We start from the raw sequence: 20,841 nt of genomic DNA on the forward strand, positions 1-20,841 counted from the left end.
ATATATTTACTTCGTATTTTATAATCTTTTAAATGCAACGAAAAATATAGCTTTTAGTAGAAAAATCGAATAAAAAGTAAGGTGATATTATCATTTATAGATGCAAATAAATCTTTTATTTACATTTTATTTTATTGCTTACTGTTTCTAGAGTTCTTATTTTATTATTTATTATTAATGAATTGTGAAATGACTCAGAGGATCCAAGTTAGCACGATATTTCCTTCGCTCTTGAATCGTATGGATGGAGTCTGTACGGCGTGTACGCTGTATACGACGATGTATCGTAAATGTAAAATACCGCGTGCGCGTTGTAGGCCGTAGGTACCTCTCTGCCCCGGTGTGCATGAAGTATAAATAATTAGTATAATATATAAGCGTTCCCGTATGGCCGGGCGCGGATGCTCCGAGCGCGGTTTATCGACGTGACCCACGGCTTTATTTCGAGGACGGTTACATTTTATCCGTTAAATTAGCGCGCGTTGTCCGCGATTTATGTCACTCGTTTTGAGAAAACCATTGTCGAGATAGATCATTTTGATGCGATATTAAGCGACGAACGGAAACAGATGCAGGATGATGTTCGAAATAAAACACATCGGAGATCGATAATGCAGATATTTGATCTTATTAAATCAACATTAAAAGAGCGAGGTATATGTGCTAAACGAACGGAATAGACGCGTTATATCGATTTATTGAAAGCAACGTGGTCTAAAGCTTCGGCTACACAATTTAAGGCTATCTGCGAAAATAATGGGCGCGGCGGATGCTGCGTGAGAGAAAAGCGAGATGCGTATGATGGTCCATTCTTCGCAACCCTAAGAGAGGACGGTGTCATGTTTCTTGATGCCGAAGACGATGCCCTAAAAGCGTTTCTCTAGCCGATCCCTTAACGCAACTTGAGCTAGTGACGGCGCGCGAAATCTTCATTTGCGATACCAAGCGATTAAAAGAGAAAGAGAAAAAGCGAGAGAAGGACAAATTATTTTTTATAACACTTTTATATATAGGTATAAATTATAATATGTTTCATCGTTTATTTTCCGCAAAATTGCGCTATTTATGAAACTTACGAGGAATAAATCTTGCTCACTTTGGATACTATATTTTTGCGCATCCTAAATTATATATATAATCTTTCGATAATATATCTGCTCAAGAATATATATTACTAGGTATAATTGACACATTAGACTTATGCATATAAATATCGGTTAATAATAATAAAGATATAGAAGTTTGGCGAGAAATATATATATATATATCCCATATTTTTTGTAATTAATTTATGGCGAAATCTAAAATATATTTTTTGCAAAAATTATATAATAAAAGATATTGCAGAGATGTTGCAAGTTGAAAAAATTTGACTTTGTAGGGAATTTTAAGAGCGTATATAATTAGCAAGACAATACTTCTCGATTTTCAAATGGATTTAAATTTGAGAAAACTTTAGTTGCGTCTTATTAATTTTTGATATGAAAAATTTAAAGCATATACAATATATACTAATTGAGATCTTATTTTTCTTTTCATCTCGAGAACTGCACAGCGTACACATCCTCAAATTTTTGTCTCTTCTCTTCAACATTCTGCACAAATGTGTAATTTGCGTAATGAACCGCGATCGCAAGAAGTAATCCTCGTGGCTTCTAGGAGTTTGCTGGCCAGTTCCGCGTCACGCGACTTGGCAAAAGGGAGAGCACGAAGATGAGGAAAAACGAGGATAAGGGCAGCAGGGAAAGGAAGAGACGACGAAACAGTCCATTTCACCTGTTTCTCTTGCTCTCTTTCTTTCTCTCTCGTTCTTCGTCCATTTCCCCTCCCAGCCTCTTCAACTCGCCTCATAGAGGCGCATTCTCAGGCGATCCATTTCCAGATTAAACACGCGTAAAACTCCACTCTCATGCGGTACACACAAGAACTATGCTCCTCTCCCTTCCTTTCTTCTCCCTTCCCGTTCCTCCCTTTGCGTTTCATGTCTTCTCTCCCCTTCGAACATATACAGGGATTTCGAACATCCCCTTCACTCCACACTCCGGAAAGTAGATGACAGGGGAAAAGACTCGCGTGTTATCATTTAAAACCTTCGTAGAAGCGAATTCCTTGGTTTCTGACAAACTGGAAATATTTGCTTAATCGTGCGATATCTCGAGGAAGTCGATTCGTAATATCAAAAAGCATTAAACTTTTTAAAAGTGTACCAATTGTATAAAGTATTATGCACTTTATTATTAAAATGAACTAATTTTGAATATGAGGAAATAACAGAATATATCCCTAAATGATATATATTTCTAACAATTAAATTCTCTACAAAATTACGTTAAACATCCATTAATATTAATATTGATATTTTATAAGTATTAATATTAACGAATACATCAAGGTGTAAGGGATAAGTAATAAATGTTTTAATGATATTTCCGTCACGCGATCTTACTAAAGTTATTGGCAACGTCTGTTTCCTTAACGTACCAATTTCCGGTTATCGGGCATGTTCGAAGTGAGGTCAGGGTCAGCCGAGATCGATGAGAACGACGTTAACGAGGCGCTGGATCCAGGCGCGGACGAAGGTACTCCGAGGCCAAGCGTTATCGCTTAAGATGGGACGTGACGTCGAAATGGAAAGTACGAAGGGAGAACCGCTCGACGAAGGGGGAGGACGAGACGCGTGCGAGGCATTCGGAGCACAAAGCTCTGTCGGGATGATGGGAATGTTTTGCTGGGGGGGTGGGGGGGGATGGGGGGTGGAAGGGAGGGAACAACGGCTCGACTCGCGGAAGGTAGGCAAAATGAGAGATACAAGGGGATGGGATCTATTGAGCTCGTCGTGCGGCTGTGCCGCGCGCATATTAACACGTCATAATAATTACGAATGTAATCAGCGACGCGCGCGAGAGCTTCCTGAATCGCGCGTTTTGCTTTCACCTCGGTTGGCCGCCCTCTTCCTCCTCCGAGGAAGGGCGGACTCGCGCGACGTAGATGAAAGATCTTTCCCCGCGAGGGTGGAATAAAAGTTCCAGCACGCGAAGAGTGGCGTACGGAAGTGAAGGGAAGGTTTTGCCAGGGATTTTCACGCTACGATATCTCGCTACGCCAATTTGTGTAATGAGACTGAGACTCATTAAAAGCGAACAATGTTGAATGATACGAATGTAGATATTAACAAATGTAAGATATTTTCAAATAGTGTATTAACAACAATATAATTTCTGGAAAAAATAGGAAGATTGCGAGACAAAAAGATGTGTAGAATTATTATCAAACATTATTACGTCTCCGAAATAAATGCCACTTGACACAATTTCATTGTCGAAAAAGTAAAGCAAATTTTCTCTTATTTTGGACAGTTAATACAATGATGCCGAGTGACTTTGGTTTCCAAATGTTGGATTTAATAGCGCACAGAAAATACAATATGGAGGGGCGACAGTTTCCAAAGAGAAACATTATAATCCATTGTACAAGTTGGAGAACGAAGAGCGACGGAAAGTCTTAAGTAATCGTTAGAAAATCAATGGCGAGTTCTCAGGCGGTGTCTCACGGACAATGTGCAATAATCCACGGTCGAGAGCCGAGAGGAGGCTGCAGGCTTTCCCACGAAATAAGCGGTTAGGCAGTCGGGAATTGGGGAACGTGCTGGAAACGCGGAAGTGTGTCCTCCATCATCGAAGTTGCAACTTGTCGGCTAATTGCATAGTTCGCCTTCTTGCCTGCAAACATCCAAATCGTTACGAATATACTTGGCCAAACTTGAGCTTTCCTTTTTCAATCTCTAGTATTTTGTACGCGTTCACAGTTTGTGCGATTATACTTTGTAAATATGCGCCCTGTTATTTAGTATACAAGAAGTTGTGTATTCCTTGAAACAGTAACACTAGAAACAAAACTGGAAACAGTAATAGTTATTTCAATATGAAATAATATTTTTGAGATATGAAACGATAGTTAGAGAGAAATATATATTAATAAAAATTAGAACACATCTTATGCAATTGATTATGAAATAAATAATAATAATAATAATAATAAAGTATGTAAAATAATTAAATAATTGCACACGTAACTGCGAGAAAACACTTGACGTATTTATATCAGAAGCTGCTATTACACTAATTGCACGTTGTCTGACATACGGTCATTCATCGTGTTTGAGAAATCTTGACGCGTCTACTGAATCGAGATTCTTATCGTGGCGTGAGATATTCCGTCGCGGAATCAAAACACAAGTGGACGAGACGGGAACGCGTTGTTGTTCCGGTCGCTTAAATAATTCATAAGCAATATCGCGCCGTGGGTCGCGGTCACGTCTCGGCTTCCCCACTGATTGGCTCGAATTTACGAGCCATTGTCGCCTGATTGGCCGCGCTTGTGCGACGGATGGTGGTTTCGTAAAGAAAAGCACTTTATCGCCCGAGAGCATTGACGCGCCGGGCGAGCGACGTCGCCGGCAGGAAAGAGCATGAAACGCTTTCGGTAATTCCTCTAAGGCTCGCCGTTTTCTCCCGTTTCTTCGCCGCCAACCACGCTCCCGATTTAACCCCGTCGAATTCCTTCGTCCCGCACAAAAGCTCCTCTTGAGATATCCCGATAGAAATGGGAAACATCAGCGCGCACTCTTTCTCTCTTTTTTTTTCCTCTCTCCCCATGTATTTCCTCTTCTTCCTAACATTTGCTGCTCTTTGTGCGGCATTTGTTGGCGCCATTTCATCCGCGAGACGATACCGTCGGATATCTACTTCGACTAGATGTACTCATGGATACGATTATAATTCAATCTTAAATTGAATGTTGCTAAAGATTTATTTATGCTTTATTTTTTTTTTTTTTTTTTTATTTTTATGATTTATTTTAATATATATATTTTTTTTAACGTAAAAATGAGAATACTCGTAGCAACAAAAATTTTATTATTTGAAAGAATAGAATATTACTGCATCGTGTCCCAATTTTTTTTTCATCTCAATTTCTTAGATCACGTTTGTCATATCCGTGTAAAATTTTGGTGCAACATGTCGATGCTTCGAAACCATTCCGTAAACTCTCCTGAAGTTTCCACGATATCTTCTTCCGCGACGACGGCGTGAGTTTGCGAAGGGATATTATTATGCCCGCTACACACGCCCTCGCGAGTTGCAATTTCGGTTCGGTCTGGTAGATCTCGTTGCCTGTGACACTTTGACGCAAGCTCGGAGCAGAGAACGGTGGTGTCCGGAGAGCGCCTGTGCCAGGCAGTTATGAGTTGCTTAATTGTTTTGTCACTGTTCGTCCCGACCTCGTCGCGGCAATGTTCTCGTTGTCGTCGCTGTCGTTTGTCTACGCCGCGGCGTAGAGTTTCTCGAAAACGTTTCCGGAATAGCCACGACTTGACCCCTCAATAACTTGGACCGCGCGCGAGAGATTCTGATATCGCGTAAAATCGACAGAGAGGATCGCATTGTTCGCTGAAGATAAAGTTTGCAGTAATCATAGCGAACCAGCAGCGAATTGACGGTGCAATTTGTCTAAAGTAATTCAATTTTGATAACCTTTGATAAACATTGAGACATATGCATTGTGCTTCTCATGGTACACTAGATTTTTATTTTTAAAAAATTATTACACTGAGGAAAAAAGTTGTTAACTCGACTAAATTTGTTCAACTAATTACTATTTCTTTATATTTCTTTAATTAAGATATTTAAGTATTTAAGTCAAATATACGTCATGTTAAATTTAATATGTATTTGACTTAAATACTTAAATATTTCAATTAAAAATATATAAAGAAATAGTAATTAGTTGAACGAATTTAGTCAAGTCGGCAATTTTTTTTCAAAAGTGTATTTGTATATAAATAGATTTTTTAACATTACAGATATATCGTATAGAATAAAAACAGCAATTTCGCGCTTTTTTAATTTCATAATATCATATAATTACAATAGCTTTTATCGGAGCATTTTTGTTTTATTATTACTAGCCAGAAAATGCGCGTGTTCTCTAAGAACATTCCAAATATTATATTTTTCTTCGTTTAAATTTCTTTTTTATTATGAAACAATATGTCAAATTATAAATAATTCTAATTTATACGCTTTGTGTAAAATAATGCATTTGTATCTTTCATCGACATAACTTGATACCTATACGATTTTTTATAACTATGTATGTATGTATGTAATTCTCATTGTATGATATATATCTAACTATATATTATATAACTCTTCTTGTAACACATTTTTAATTATTATCTATTCGTTTTTATATTTCTTCCTGCTCTATTGCAGTCGGTGTAAAAAGCCATCCAGATGGCAACCGTTAAAGGAATACATCGTACCGTGATATTGGCTGGCGCCGAATGTCGGTGACGCTGTCGAAGAGACTTCTGACAAGCGTTGTTATTAAAAATCTGAAGAATCGTGAGCTCGATGCTCTAGAAACGAAACAAGCGTCTGCCATCTGAGAGAGTTTGTGAAATAAATTATCTGTATATTCGCGATATTTAAAGTAGAATCTTTCATTTTCAAAAAAGCAAAACATTAGTTCACGCATTCCGGATGAATTGCATTGTTCGGATGACAAATTCGGTGAGTTTTTCCAGTTTTTTTTTTAGATTAATAAAAAGCAAGCTTAACTCGGTATAGCTCAGCCACCTGATCAATACAGAGTAGAGCTAAAATCACACAGTAGTAGCATAAATTTACTTTTTCTGATTATGCAGCGGCAATGTATTTGAATTAATTTTTGTTTACGCTGTCGGCCCTTTTTAATATGACGTTTTATTAAATATTTCAATTGGTACTATTAAGCGAGTCTCTTTTATGATTTTGCCGAATTTTCATTAGCGAAATTTTCCGAGGTTTCGCTTCGACCGATCTCGCAATAAGGACATATTCGTCGCGCGGGAAAAATAATGTGCGCCGAATCGAAACGGGAGTCCATTTTTATCGACCTATACATCTTGACGGCAGTCGCGGCGGAACCGTGAACAAGACGCAGAAGGGTCTCTTGGTACGCAGCTGGCGCGAATATTAAAAGCAATCGCTCTCAGTCCCGCGTAATAACTGACCGCCCGATAGTATATAGTTGTGCTTGCAGTTGTACTTGCCCATACTTTGCAATCCGCATTTGTGCGAATAGAATAATAGTCGCCGCTGTGGAGTTCTTTTTTTATTTAGTTTGACACGTTTTATACGATGTGCAAAGTTTTACATAGATACATAAAGCTCCTAATAATAGCAAAATTAACACGTTTAAAATACTTGTCTCAAACTCTAGGCATTGAAATTTTTTTTTTAATACGCGAATAATGCTTAAAGAGAATAATTAAATTATATTTCAATAACGCAAAAAAAAAATAATGAAAATTTAGTGTTTGTTATTTTAAGGCTTGGATCTAATCCAGAAAATTTCATAATGGAAAAATTGCAGTAAATGATAACATTTTATTATATTTAAAGAAAAAATCGAATCCTTGAAGTCGTCAAAAATGGAATTATTAAAATTTATTATTTAACAAGTTTAAATACAGAAATCCGACATTAAGGATGATACATTCTGTATAATTACACTCGCAGAGAATTTTTTTTTTTCATCGATACAATAGCGGATGTGTAGGCGAGGATGAGATGCACGAGAAATGAAACAATGATGTTCCGTCATCGTAAAACTAGAAAAAAAGCTCGCGAATGACAAAGGCAGCATTTCACTCAAAGACCTGAATTACACGAGACGAATACACACGACATTGCTGACAAGAACGTCTATAGATTAAAGGCCGGTAAAGTAAAATAAACTAACATAAGTAAAGCGGAGTCATATATATACATTTTTCATATAATTTTCATTTTAATCATAGACTTTAATTTTTATAGATTTTTGTCAAAATACGAGTATAAAAATAAATGAAGATGATGGCCTTGAAACTGTCTTGTAAGAATAAGTTGGCATTAATTTTTGTCACTAAAAGTGAATTAGAAAACTTATTAAAATTGCAAAAATAATTCTATTTTAATAAACATTTTTGCAAATTGATAAATCTAAAAGGAATTAGGTACTTCTTTTCTATGGCTCTTAGGTAATGCCTTCGTTTTCAAACGGAAACGATGACGTCGACGACGAAATAATGGGAAGGAAACGAGGGAAAAAAGACCGACCGTCCGGCACGGCGGAAATGATCAGTTGCAAAATCGCAGTCGCGTATTTGCCTTTAATTTGCTGAGCGAATTAACCGAATATTTGAGACGGGCAAACGCTATACCCGGTACCATTGAGGTTGGAGATGGAAACGAATCGGCAGTGTCTGAAATTTAATAATAATTCTCTCGTCTCCAAATCCCCACATCGCCAAATATGACATCCTCGATGAATTCCCGCCGCCTCTATCGCTGCCTCGCTACGCGAGTTCGATGTTGTCCGAACGGAGACTGCTCGAGATAGAAATAAATTATAAGCACTCTCTTTGTTTAAATAGTTAACGAGCCGACGGAAAACCGTTCCGTGGAAATAGAAACCCGGATAAATAGGCTATAGTAGGCCTGTCCAACCCGCCGATCGCGGGGTGATTTTTAATCAAACGCGGCATGATTCTCAGTTTAAGAACATGCACTGAAATGCCTTACTCTTGTTTCGATGCTATATATTTGTGTGAAACGGTCTTTTCTTATTTAAACATGGCTAAAACCTTTCAATACTGCCTGACAGATAAACATGTGGAAAGTTTAATGAGACTAACTCTTACACATTATTCACCTGATTTTCAACTTTTAATGGATGAAGTGCAGATGCCGTAGCCATTATTCATATTAATTAGAAAAGAGTACAAAAAGTATTTTTGTAAGTTTCAAAGAAATAAATTGTATAGTGTAATAGGTATCGATACTTATTTGTTTTCTTTGTAATGAGCTCATCGTCTTCTAAACCTAAAAAAAAGAAAATGCAGTGATCGATCAATCTGTCGGTCATGAAAGTCAATCACACTTTAATAAAGGGTGGACAGGCCTGCTATATAATATTTCGTCTTCATAAAAGCATTTGACAATTGGCAAATTTGGAAAACAAGAAATTGAAAGAATCGAAAAAATTGATCCATTTCTTGGGATCATTGCTTGTTTCTATTATGCTAAGAAATTTGCGCTATTTTTTATTTCCTTAAAATAATTAAAACGACAGAGAATTTTGAAGATATTAGAAAAATAGAACATGGAATAATCTCGTATCGCTCTTCGACAATGTAAATGCTTTGGTGCTAATTGTCGGATTTAATATTATTTTTAAAAATAAATTTCGTCGCCCTAATGACGAATGGCTCACGTGTACGCAGCTTTGGAATTCGGCCGTTGTAATTCGAGCCGCAAATCGTTCGTTCCCTCGACGTTATAATAGAAACTTTAACGTTATACGGCCTCCCCGGCTATTTCCATGTCTCTTCTGTCTTTGGTACGAACGCGCGGTCACATACCTCGTATAACAGTTTAACCAGCATTCGAATTCCTACGGAATTAGCGCGAGTTCGCCTGTGAAATTTCTCGTTCGCGTTATCCGCGGATGCAGTTCGCCGTGGGAGAAGCAACGAGAGAGAGAGAGAGAGAGAGAGAGAGACAGAGAGGAGCCGGAAGAGAGGAGAGAATTGAGGTTTCGGAGGGAGACCGCTTACGGTCGCGATGGTGGTAGCGGCGGGACACGCGGCGGAAGAGGGTGAGGTGCGGGGGTTTGCGAAGAATGGCGTCGTGAATTACTTTTCCAAATGCTCCCGATCCGACTCGAGGCTCTCCTTTCTACCGCGCCCCTTCAGGGTAGAAGCATCCAGGGGTAGGTGGCTCTTCCAATTTCCAGGCGTGCCAACCAGATTGAATTTCTATCGTCGTCGACGACGACGACGACGACGACGAAGACGACGACGGTTGGCGGCCGATCATTTCGCGAGATATCGGGTAACTGGGTTATGTTTGCGAAAATGGCTTCGAGCCTCTCGATTTTTCTCGGTAATGCTACTCTCACCGTTCCCGATAATGTTCTCTTTCTCTCCTCCCAGTCTCCACGCGCGCCTACGTCCTCTTCCGTCTATCTTTTCTCTCTACGGTTCATTCTTTCTATCTCCTCGTTACCAACTCTCTGCTCTGTTCCCGCAAAACTATCGTTCGGTTGGACGAATCAAATGAATGCGACATCGAAGGCTCTCACGTTGATCGATCGAACGGCCGCGAATTGTGTCTCGTTGACAAACGTTTATTGCATCAGATAGAGAAAAGTGATGACGACAGATAGCATCGTCTTCTCGATATTTATCACACTATACGATACAATTTGAATCTCAGGGAGAATTCTGAATTAAAAGTTTGAATTCTAGTAACATATTGATTATGGTATATGGGACTTGTGGAATAGCTATCAAACTAAAGCAATCGAATCAAATATTAGAGCTTTATAGATATAGGGATGAAAGAAAGGATAGTATCTGTGAAATATAAATTTATTAAAGCGTAATTATTTTTTTAATTTAATTTTGCAAGAAAATATGTCTTTGATGATTAATAACATCCGTATTTTTCCCGTTTCGCTTATCCTCATGTCTATAAACTAGAAGTATCATTGGTTGTACCAGTTTCTCAGCATATACATATATATATACCCGTACCATAGTTATAGCATGCAACTTCGTATCCGACGTACGACATGTACAACAAAATCCGTTGCAAATAGCTCCTGCGGGTGCAGTAGCGAAGTTTGAAACGTACTCTTCCTTCATCCCCTCCTACCTTTTCGTCGTATCGGTAGGCGAGATCAGAAGAAGAGGTATTACCGAAGCGAAAGAACGATGGAAAGACTCTCTCGTCGTCGTCGTCGTCGTCGTCGTCGTCGTCATGGTTGACGACGATGTCGAGACGCTACTCGTTCGGGAGCGTGCGAGCGACCGGTGTGAACTTCGCCGTAGGGGATTATGCAAACGGGAGTGGTTCCCGAGATCGGGGGGAGGAGAGAGAGAGAGAAAACCGCGTCGTCGGGGTGGATGATGACGGTGACGGCGGACGGGTTCTCTTGCTTGTCATTACCACGTTCGTGGCTTCCACCGCCCGGGGTGCCGGTGGCTCTCTGAGAAAGCTTGGGAATAGTAAAACTCGCCCCCTCTCAGAGTTTGCGCACGAGAATACATTCTCTTTTGTTTTCTCTTTCTACTTTCTTTTTTAAGTGGCGCTCCGATGACGCTCTCAAAGCTAATTATACAAGCGTTCGCTGGAAGCCTCGCATCGACCTGATAAAATAATTCGAGATCGCGAAAGAGCGCCCAGGTGAGGCAAATGAGAAAATCGGGATTTTATAATTTGTGAACGGGAACGACAGCGCCATTTGGAGGATATTCATAATGTTATCGCGTATTATTTCGATTTGTTTTTCCGTTACATGCAAAATTAAATCTCAGGCAATAGAGTAAATAAATCTTAGATAAGAGTAGAAACCTATTTGTGTTAATAATATACAGATAAGTTAAAATCCTCCGTTCATGTTTCCAGCAGTAATTTATCTTTTTCATAGTGTGCGATATGTATTTACTAACACACATTTTTTTCTGTCATAAATATATGTTATAGATATAAAGAATTATTATTATGACTTGCAATAGTTAGCAAAACGGTAGTAATATGACATGGCGAAACTCAGAACTGGGTAGTCACGTTTAGCACTGAATGCGCGCCGAGAATACAGATGTTGTTTCATTTAGCATTAGAACAACTGGTGAAATCGGCTGATCCCTTCATCGTGTTTAAGTAGTATGGTGGTATTTTCAGCAAATGCTAGTGTCAACAATAAATACTCTTGTGGATTTCCGTGAGCTTAATGTTCAGGATGTTATTTATCTCACTATAAATCTAACACATATATAGGGTAGCTCGCAATGTAACATGTTCGTTAGATTTTCCATTAATACATGTACAATAATTTGTTTGACGTCAATAGTTTGAACTTCAACAAATTAATTTATAATATCTTTTCTATATTTATTTCACAAACATAAGTAATTGATACTTTTATCTAATATAATTGCGCGCGCGCACATAATTAAATTTGAATTGTAGACTTCGATAATAAATTCACTCATTCTTAATAAAATCTTTGTCATATAACTTATATTAATCGAGATTGCGGAAAGAAGAGAGATAAAAGAATTAAATAAATTATGATTTTATTCTGATCTTGGAACTGATATGATGATTTCGTTTTACAAGATTTATTTTTAGATTTATTTGGTTCATAACAGAAATGATTGATAGTGGAAATAATTGTTTAAAAGAATTAAACGAATTATGAGTTTATTCTAATCTTGGAACTGATATGATGATTTCGTTTTACAAGATTTATTTGATTCATAACAGAAATGATTGCAGAAATAATGTTTTATGGATATTGATCCGATATATTAAACGTGTATATATAGTAAATTGAAAGGATCGAAATAAAACCGTTAATAATCAAAATGATTAACATGGTCAAAAGAAAAATGATAAATTTGCCTGGTTAAAAGCAAAATGTAGTAACGTATGTGAAGAGTTATTGAAATGTAGTCACGTAATAGTAAAATCATGCAATCCAAAAGCAAGACTAATCAGCATAGCTCTATTCATTGATCAAAATCGGCAGCAGTTGGGGAATTCGAGATTAGGTCTTCGGGATTTGGCCAAAGCGTTCGGAAATACATTATATGGATATTGGCGAGGAATAACGGCTTTGAATTTGAATCTGTGACATAGAAGCTACTCACATCGCTTTGCGGTTGATGGGAGAATTGAGTATAGATCGCCATATATTCGCGAAAATATCATTTCGTATAAGGGAATTTTAACAGAATTTCGCAATACAATTTACGCGCTATCTTTCAAAAAATATACTATGCTATAAAATATATATGCTACTAAACTATATACTATAAAATATTATTATGAATAAATCTCTTTTATTTTTGCATAAAATCTCTCAATACTTATAACGCATCGAAAATATTCTACATTGTATATAAATTTTTGGGGCTTTTTATTTTTGCAAAATACAATTTGTCATTATAGTATTTTGAAAATAGGAATTGTCGCACTTGAATCGTTTGTCTGAAAATATGCAGAGATTTCGAAATGCCAAAGTTCAATTTTTTGCTAAATTTTCAAGTATCTCTTAATCCGCTATTGAACATGTTACACATTTTATTAATCAATAAATATATTTTTCTGTAAATTTTAGATGGCGAAAAGAGATTGTCGTGAAAGAACTAACAAAGAAAAAAGAATGAGTTGGTTCGCTTCATCACTTTACGTGGCTGCTGCGCCGGAAGTTCCTTGGTTTTGTGGCGTATAGGGTTCCCAAGCCTTCGCTTTTTAGTGGAGCGCAGAACATAAGGCGCGCTTATACGTTTGACTTAGTCGGTGTGTTTCATCTCCCACGGGATGGTCCGCGAAGTGAAAAGAGGCGGCGGAGGTAACCGAGAGTTCGGTTTAGTCGACTCGGAGTTCTCGAGAGCACCTACTCTTTATTACTATGTAATTAATTGTAATGGGGATTTCAACTGGGAAAACAGTCCGGCGAGAGAGCTTCCCCTTTTGTACGTTCGTTCATTCTTGTTTCCTCCCTTTTCTCCGCGTTTTCCCACTGCGCTCGCGCATAATACGTATTTTCATATTTGTTTCTTCTCTTTGCCCTCGCAAACTCGCAGGCGAATAAGATTTGTCCCCGAGTTTGAATTCGCATGTGGCGCGTAATGTTCTTTTCGAGGTTATATCGCTGCAGGGAAACTCTGGGATTATGAGGTAGCTTGTTTGAGAGATTTATTATTGAGAAATTTAAATAAATTTCTAAACGCAGATTTTTATTTATTGTACATATAAGCATTTTTTAATGTATTAATTAAGTTTTAAATATTTTATTTAATTTCTTTGCTTTTCTCTGTTTCAGATCGACCCAAAGGTAGCATTTCCTAGGAGAACACATCCAAAGGTAAGAAAATTTATTATATCAATATCTCAAGTTATATATCGTTATTATAACTCGAGCCTCTCTCTTTATTCATCGTGTTTGCTATTTAATATTCAATTGCATCTACAACAATTTCACAAAAAAAAAAAAATGTTATAAAAGAAAATAACAATTAAAAATTATTAAAAATATCACCAAAACGATATATAATAGTATCAGAACTAATTAAAGAAAGCATATTAAATGTCAAAGTAATATCATTTCTGATACTATCGATAGTTTAATCTCGTAAACGCCAAAGTGCTAAAGATTGCCATTACGGATGCAAACTTTATCGGAAGCAATTTTAACGCGAGAGATCGAGATGGTTCATCCATTTGCGAACGCTGACGTTTATCATACCAGTCTCCAACGGCGTGGCGGAGTAAAATAGTGGGTTAACGAGAATTACTCGTACCCGGGCTCGCCACTACGTTCATTTGGAACTCGCTATTTTTGCCATGCGTAGAAAAAGCACGGATGTGGAAACGCGACGGTGGCAGTGGTGGCAGTGGCAGTATAACAGTGGCAAAGGGACGAGAGGGGCAACCGGGAAGGTACGAGCTTAAAAAGTCGAATGATGGCGCGTTCGGAGGGCGTGATTGAAGAGGGAATAATAAAGCCGACTCGCGTCTCTACGCAATAAGAGCAATTAAACGTAATTCATTTCGAAATCCGGAATTACTTCCTTGTTGGCTAGATAATCGCGGCAACGAAGCGACGTTCGGCCGCATCGAGGTAACGCGACGAAACTGTGTAAAGTGAGACGAGAAGGAATATAGTAGAGCCGATAGAGCGAGCGGGATAGAGGGAATTGTGTCGAGTGCACGCATACACAGAAGTGCGCGACAACGGGTAAAGTGGCGAGAGAAATTTGCGCGACTTAATAATATAAATGCCACGGACGCGAATTACCGGCGAGTGACTGAATTGCGCTAATTTTAATTGTACTCTTTCCCTTCTCCCGGCGCGACCCGCTCTTTTTTTCTGCCGCGGCTATTCTCCTACCTTTGTCCATCGTCCAGCGCGTTTTTACGTTTTTACGACGCGTGCGCGCGCGGCCATCCCTCTTTCCAGACCCCCGTCGCTCGATCCCTCGCTCGCGACCACCCTTCCAGCGTTTTATTTCGATGGCAGAATCCGAAGGGACATAATTTACGACGCGCGTGTGGCCGAAATCACGACGCAGCGAGCGCCGTCGATAATCACGCGTCTCACCAATCGGAAAGTGTCAGGCGACCTGAAAGTGAATGAAACATTTGCTGCAAGTCGAGAAAAATAAATTTTTGAATCATGAGAGAAATAGGACACGCCTTTTGGCTCCTTTTGGTAGACTTGAAATCGGAACAAATGTCACTTTTATGTTGCATATGACAATCTTGTTTGGAAGTTCCGACTAAATCTCATCTATCACAAACGCAGAATATTTCAGTGCCAAAAGTTCGAATCTCGATTTTAGAACTTTAGCAGTGAGAGATAAAATATTCTTGAAATAAATATAAGAGATGGAGATAACTTTTCGACACACACAAGATTTCGGAACGTTTTAATATTAGAAAAATAATAAAACGCACACACATATATATTTTTTTTTCTGGTTAGTTTTGTAAAGTTTTGTAATGGTTTGAAATATTTTATCTTTTACTCTAGTCAAAATTAGTCTGAGATTGGTATGATATTTTATCTTGTCTTATATTTAAAATCTAATTAGATATTACATTGTATACAATGCTTTAATAAGCAATATTATAGGTAAAATTTATGTGAATATAAGTAGAATGAAGTAATTAATTAGATCTGTCAAAGGTAAAAAAAACAAATTTAATATTTGGATCACAAACAATAAAACATTTTCTTAGTATTGATTAAATAATTCAATCTCGTATTGCACAATATGATCTAATTGACGACTCTATAATCGGAGTTTCTGGAATTTTCAGATTCTGAAACTTTCAGGAATACGAAATTTATACCGCAAGCCGTCCCGCAAACTAATGTGCGAATACATGGTGTTCGAAATAACACAACCGGTGCGATGCATGTAATATATGTAACGGATGTAACATATACGAGTCTACCGTTTTGGGAAACGGATATGAAACGTGGGAAATGTAATTTTCATAAAATAACGCGCGTCGGCTTCTCGCCGGCCCTACCTTTATTCCGTGCCTTCGTACTGCAAAGGTTTGAATAAGTTGTGGCAATGCACGCTCTGAGATCAGAAACAATATCGGGAAATCCTTCATGCGTTTTGCTCGATTTATAATAAGTATCAGGTGATTGCATAAGTTCGTGCCCGATTTAAATATAAACTTCAATAGATTATATTTTAGAGATAACACTTTTATTAATCAATTATATAGTCTCCATTCTTTTCTACAATGGTTTTCCAACGATCTATAAGCTTGTCGATTCCATTTTTGAAGAAAAAACTTGGTTTTTCTTGAAAAAAGTTTGTAAGGTGGTTTTCGACAACTTCCTCGGAATTGAGATTCTTGCCATTTAAACTATTCTGCAAAGACCGGAACAGATAAAAATCTGAAGGCGCAATATCTGGAGAATATGGCAGGTGCTGCAGAATTTCCCATTGCAACTCCTGCAATTTTCGCAGCGTCTGTTGAGCGACGTGTGCCCTAGCATTGTCGTGGTGGAAAATGACGCCTTTTCGATTGGCCAAAATCGGACGTTTTTCTCGAATAGCTGCAGCGAGTCTAGTTAGTTGCTCACAGTACTTGTCCGCCGTGATTGTTTCGCCGCGTCGGAGCAGCTCAAAGTAAATAATTCCCTTGCGATCCCACCAAACACACAGCAACACCTTCATCGGATGCAAGCCAGCCTTTGCTACGGGTTCTGCTCCTTCAGCTGCTGTTTTCCATGTCCTCTTTTGCTGTACGTTTTTGTAGAGAATCCACTTTTCATCGCCTGTTACCATTCGATCTAAAACAGGCTCTTTTTTGTTACGCTCGAGAAGAGAAAGAGCCACAGTCATACGGTTTAGCTTATTCCTTTCAGTCAGGAGATGCGGCACCCATGTATCAAGCTTGGAAACGTATCCAAGCTTTTTTAAATGACGAAAAGCGGTTTAATTATCGATGTTCAGCCTCTTAGCAATATCTTCAGTTGTAATCCTTGGGTTTCTTTCCACTAAGGCATGCACAATGTCATCATCAATGCCAGAAGGCCGTCCAGAGCGGGTTTGATCCTCCATGTTGAAATCACCATTTCGAAATCTGCCAAACCACTTTTTGACTGTTCGGAGAGCAGGAGCGCGGTCCAAATAAATGGTTTGAATATTTTTTTGTGCAATCCCAACACTCACGCCTTTCCGAAATTTATATAACATTACATGCCGCAAATGCACCTTTTCGTTTTCCATTTTTAATGATTTCTCTTATGCACAAATGGACTTATTTGAACAATGTCTGACGCTAAATTGACATAAGACAACGTCATCTATTCGGTGTAAGCAACAATTACCACACGAAAACAATAGAACTCCGCCATGCAGTAACTTAATGCCATCTATGAAAATCGGGCACGAACTTATGCAATCATCCAATATTTGCCATAAATGGAAAAAAATATGGGTCATTTTACATCCTCAAATTGTATTGATATCTTGTACGCATATCTCTTTAATTGTGTAAAAGGGACATGTGTGTTTATTATTCTCTAGAATAAAGATTGATGTGAATCCTGACAAATTTTTGCGACCTTTAACAGAGTAAGACGCAATACGTAGCGCGGTAACGAGCCCATTCGACTAACTTCGAATGTCTTTTTTTATTTTGTAAAAATGGTCCACTATTTTGCTTGACTGCACGCGATTCTGTATCGATGGCTGGGAGAGTCAAATTAATATCGCTCACTCGCGAGGACACAATGGAACACTTAATATCGCTAGTTCGTCAACACCCGAAACGCACGTTAGATCCGCTGAACTTTAGAAAGAGAACGGTACCCGCCGCAAAGTTCATTGAAATGTCACCGGGTGCTCCCGCGCTCGTCGTAACAACCTTCTTGAGACCGCACGTCGGAAGCGCTTTGTTACCGCACTTCCGGTCTGACGGAAATGGCGCAATGCGCTTCCGACACGGCGGAAAAGTAGCGACAGTCATTACCGAGCCCTCTCTCTTTCTCGCTTTATGCCGTTCCTTTGCGGCGAACGCACGAAAAAGGCTTCGGCAAGGATTTTTACTCGCTTTTCGGGGAAAATGCAAGGCGTACTTCAGGTAATTGTCGGGAAGTTTCGTAGCCGAAGAAAATGAATACTTACGGTAACTAGAGATCCATTTTTAATGAAGGATACTCACCTGCAACGCGATCTATACAAAAAAAAAGATGTTTATTTTTTAAATGATGTAAATATCACTCTCTGAGAAAATATCGGACAAATGCATTTTTTATCAAGTATTATTATATTTATTCTGAAATACATAAAATTTCTAAACAGTCTGTATGTTTAATCAAATAGCTGAAAAAATTTTTTTTATATACTGTGTTCTCTCTGCTTAATCGTGTATTCCATTTCATTGTTAAAGATACAGGCGTCGTGAGTGCGTCCGACCGCGAACGGGCACTTTTATGTAATTCAGTTAGGGTAGAAAAGCCGCCGTTTGGCGATAGTACGACGCGATAACTCGCGTCGTAACCACGATCTGGAAAACTATGGCGTAACGGGGGATAAGAGACGGAAGGTAACTAGCGCGACGCATAAACCATGCTAGCCATCGATGGCGCGGCCTCCCCTTAGTCGGAACGGACGGCTGCCGGGACGATAATGGCATCGCCAACCCCGGTATAATACCCACTTGTTACTGAGTAGTAATACGTACACGCAAGATACACAGACGTTATACACGCGGGAGGATATTACTCCAACCGCGCCGCAAGCTCGAGAGGCGCGCGGAAGATAGAGAAAATAAAGATGCGAAGAGAGAGAAAAAAAAGGGGAGGAAGGGACAGGAGGAAGCGAGAAAAGATGTATCTTTGAACGACGCGCGAGAAAAAGAGAGAGGATGCGGCAAGGGAGATGCCGATGGGACGGGTCAGAGTGAAAAAAAGAGAGCGAGAAAAAGGGAGATTGGCGGAGGGAAGGGAAAACCCAGGAAGAGAGGGTGGGAGAGCCGGGATAGTTGCACCATGTCTCGCGTAACGAGCTGTCGGCTCCCCAGGGTGTTCAAGCTTCCCTTCGCCCGCATCTCTCTCTCTCTCCCTTTTCTCTCTTGTCCTCCGGCCCTCTTCGTCCACCACAGCACAACGTCTCTACCTATATGCCCTCGCAGCGCCGTCCCGTGTACTCCGCCTTTCACGAGAACTCGTTTTGTTTCCTCTCCGTCGAGTGAGAGATATCTACCTACTCGACTCGAGCGGGGCGCCAAGTATATCGTCGATACCCAGCAACCCCCGATCACACGACATCCTTCGCCATCGCCGCCGCCACCGCGCCTTAATGTTATCTTATATGATTTGTTTGACTTTGCCTCTCGCGGAACCCTCCGGCGACAAGTCCTCCGTGCCATTTTTTATCCTTATTCTCCGGCGGGCACGCGAATGCAATTCGGATCGTAAAACTTGTGCATTGCGGAACTAACTTTTTGTGGAATGCACTCTCTGCAAAACTATATCCTTTTTTCTAAATTATCGACAACTGTGTTCAATTATATTACAATATAAGGGTAATAAATAGTTTGTTTGAAAGAATAGATCAAGAATGCTTAAATTATGTGTGTGTTGGGGGATGAAGATGTTTTAGTATGATTAAATTTCAATTTTAATTTATCTTTAGACGGTGAAGATTTGTTGAAATAATATTTAAGCAATTCTTTTATAGCTATAAGTATAACTAGTTAAAATCTAGCTATGCGGCATAATATGAAAAAGGATGTAAAAAAAATACATTTAGCGTATAATATAGTAATCAGTACAAACCATGGAAATTTCATGAATATTTAAATTAAAGCTTATGTTACTTTCTCGGGATAATTCTAATACTTTTTTTTTTTTCTTGTACTTTCTCTCACGAAGTTAATTTTACTAGAGTAATATCATTTTCAATTTAACATTAACTGCAAAGAAAATTCTTTGTTACATTTCTGCAATCATTACAATTTCCATGTAGATTGTATAATAACTATTTTACAAAGGATCACTCGAGAAAACTTAATCAGTTTGGGATGATGAAAAGATGAATGAAGAAACACGGAATGTTAACAAGAAGAAACGGAATCTTCGGAATACAGTGAAAAGGAAGATGAGAGATTGATTCAAGTTCAAATAGTCGGCGCACCAAAAAAAATAAAAAAAAAATAAAAAAAAAATTTAAAAAAAACTTGAATGATGCTCTGAAAGAAACGAGAGGCGGATAATCGCGAGCTTATTTTCTCTTAGAGTTTAGCGATTCGTGCCATGACCGCGTCATACGTAAAAGTGACGTAAAAACCGTCGGGGTTGAGCGTTAAGGATCGACCTGCGTTATCGTAGCTCTCCCACGAGGCCTATTCGTAATTCCGACCGGAGCAAGGATTACGGATGTGTGCGCATCCTTTGGCCGACCCCGGGTTCCGTCTCGTCCCGCGCGCCGGTTCGGTTCAAAAGGGACCTGTTACATACATCTGCCGGGAGGGAGAGGGTGTGAGAGGGGTGGGAGGGGGGGGGGAGAGGAGGAGAGACTAAATACGCTGCCGGGCAAACTCCACGGTCGGCATTAGAGCGAAATCCCATGCATTTTATACGCGCCCGGGTCATTCAGCGCGACGACTCGTCGGTTATGGCGGCTGTGTACTCTACGACGACCCTGTTCGCCGCGTCACACTTGTGGACACATCTCGACCCCGAGGAGCCCCACCCCCCTCCCCC

The 20,841-nt window shown here is 39.1% G+C and overlaps 1 protein-coding gene across 6 annotated transcripts in view; it reads left to right on the forward strand.

Moving 5' to 3' along the window:
* LOC115241169 (RNA-binding protein Musashi homolog Rbp6-like) overlaps positions 1-20,841 on the forward strand; it is a 567,047-nt gene that overhangs the window by 402,461 nt on the left and 143,745 nt on the right. For all 6 annotated transcript variants that reach the window (XM_029816790.1, XM_029816793.1, XM_029816791.1 and 3 more), the window contains one exon: positions 13,924-13,965. In XM_029816790.1, coding sequence (XP_029672650.1) covers positions 13,924-13,965 — 42 coding nt within the window. The remainder of the gene's footprint in view (positions 1-13,923; positions 13,966-20,841) is intronic.

Source organism: Formica exsecta, unplaced genomic scaffold, assembly GCF_003651465.1.
Source record: "Formica exsecta isolate Colony F162 unplaced genomic scaffold, ASM365146v1 scaffold47, whole genome shotgun sequence".
NCBI lineage: Eukaryota > Metazoa > Arthropoda > Insecta > Hymenoptera > Formicidae > Formica > Formica exsecta.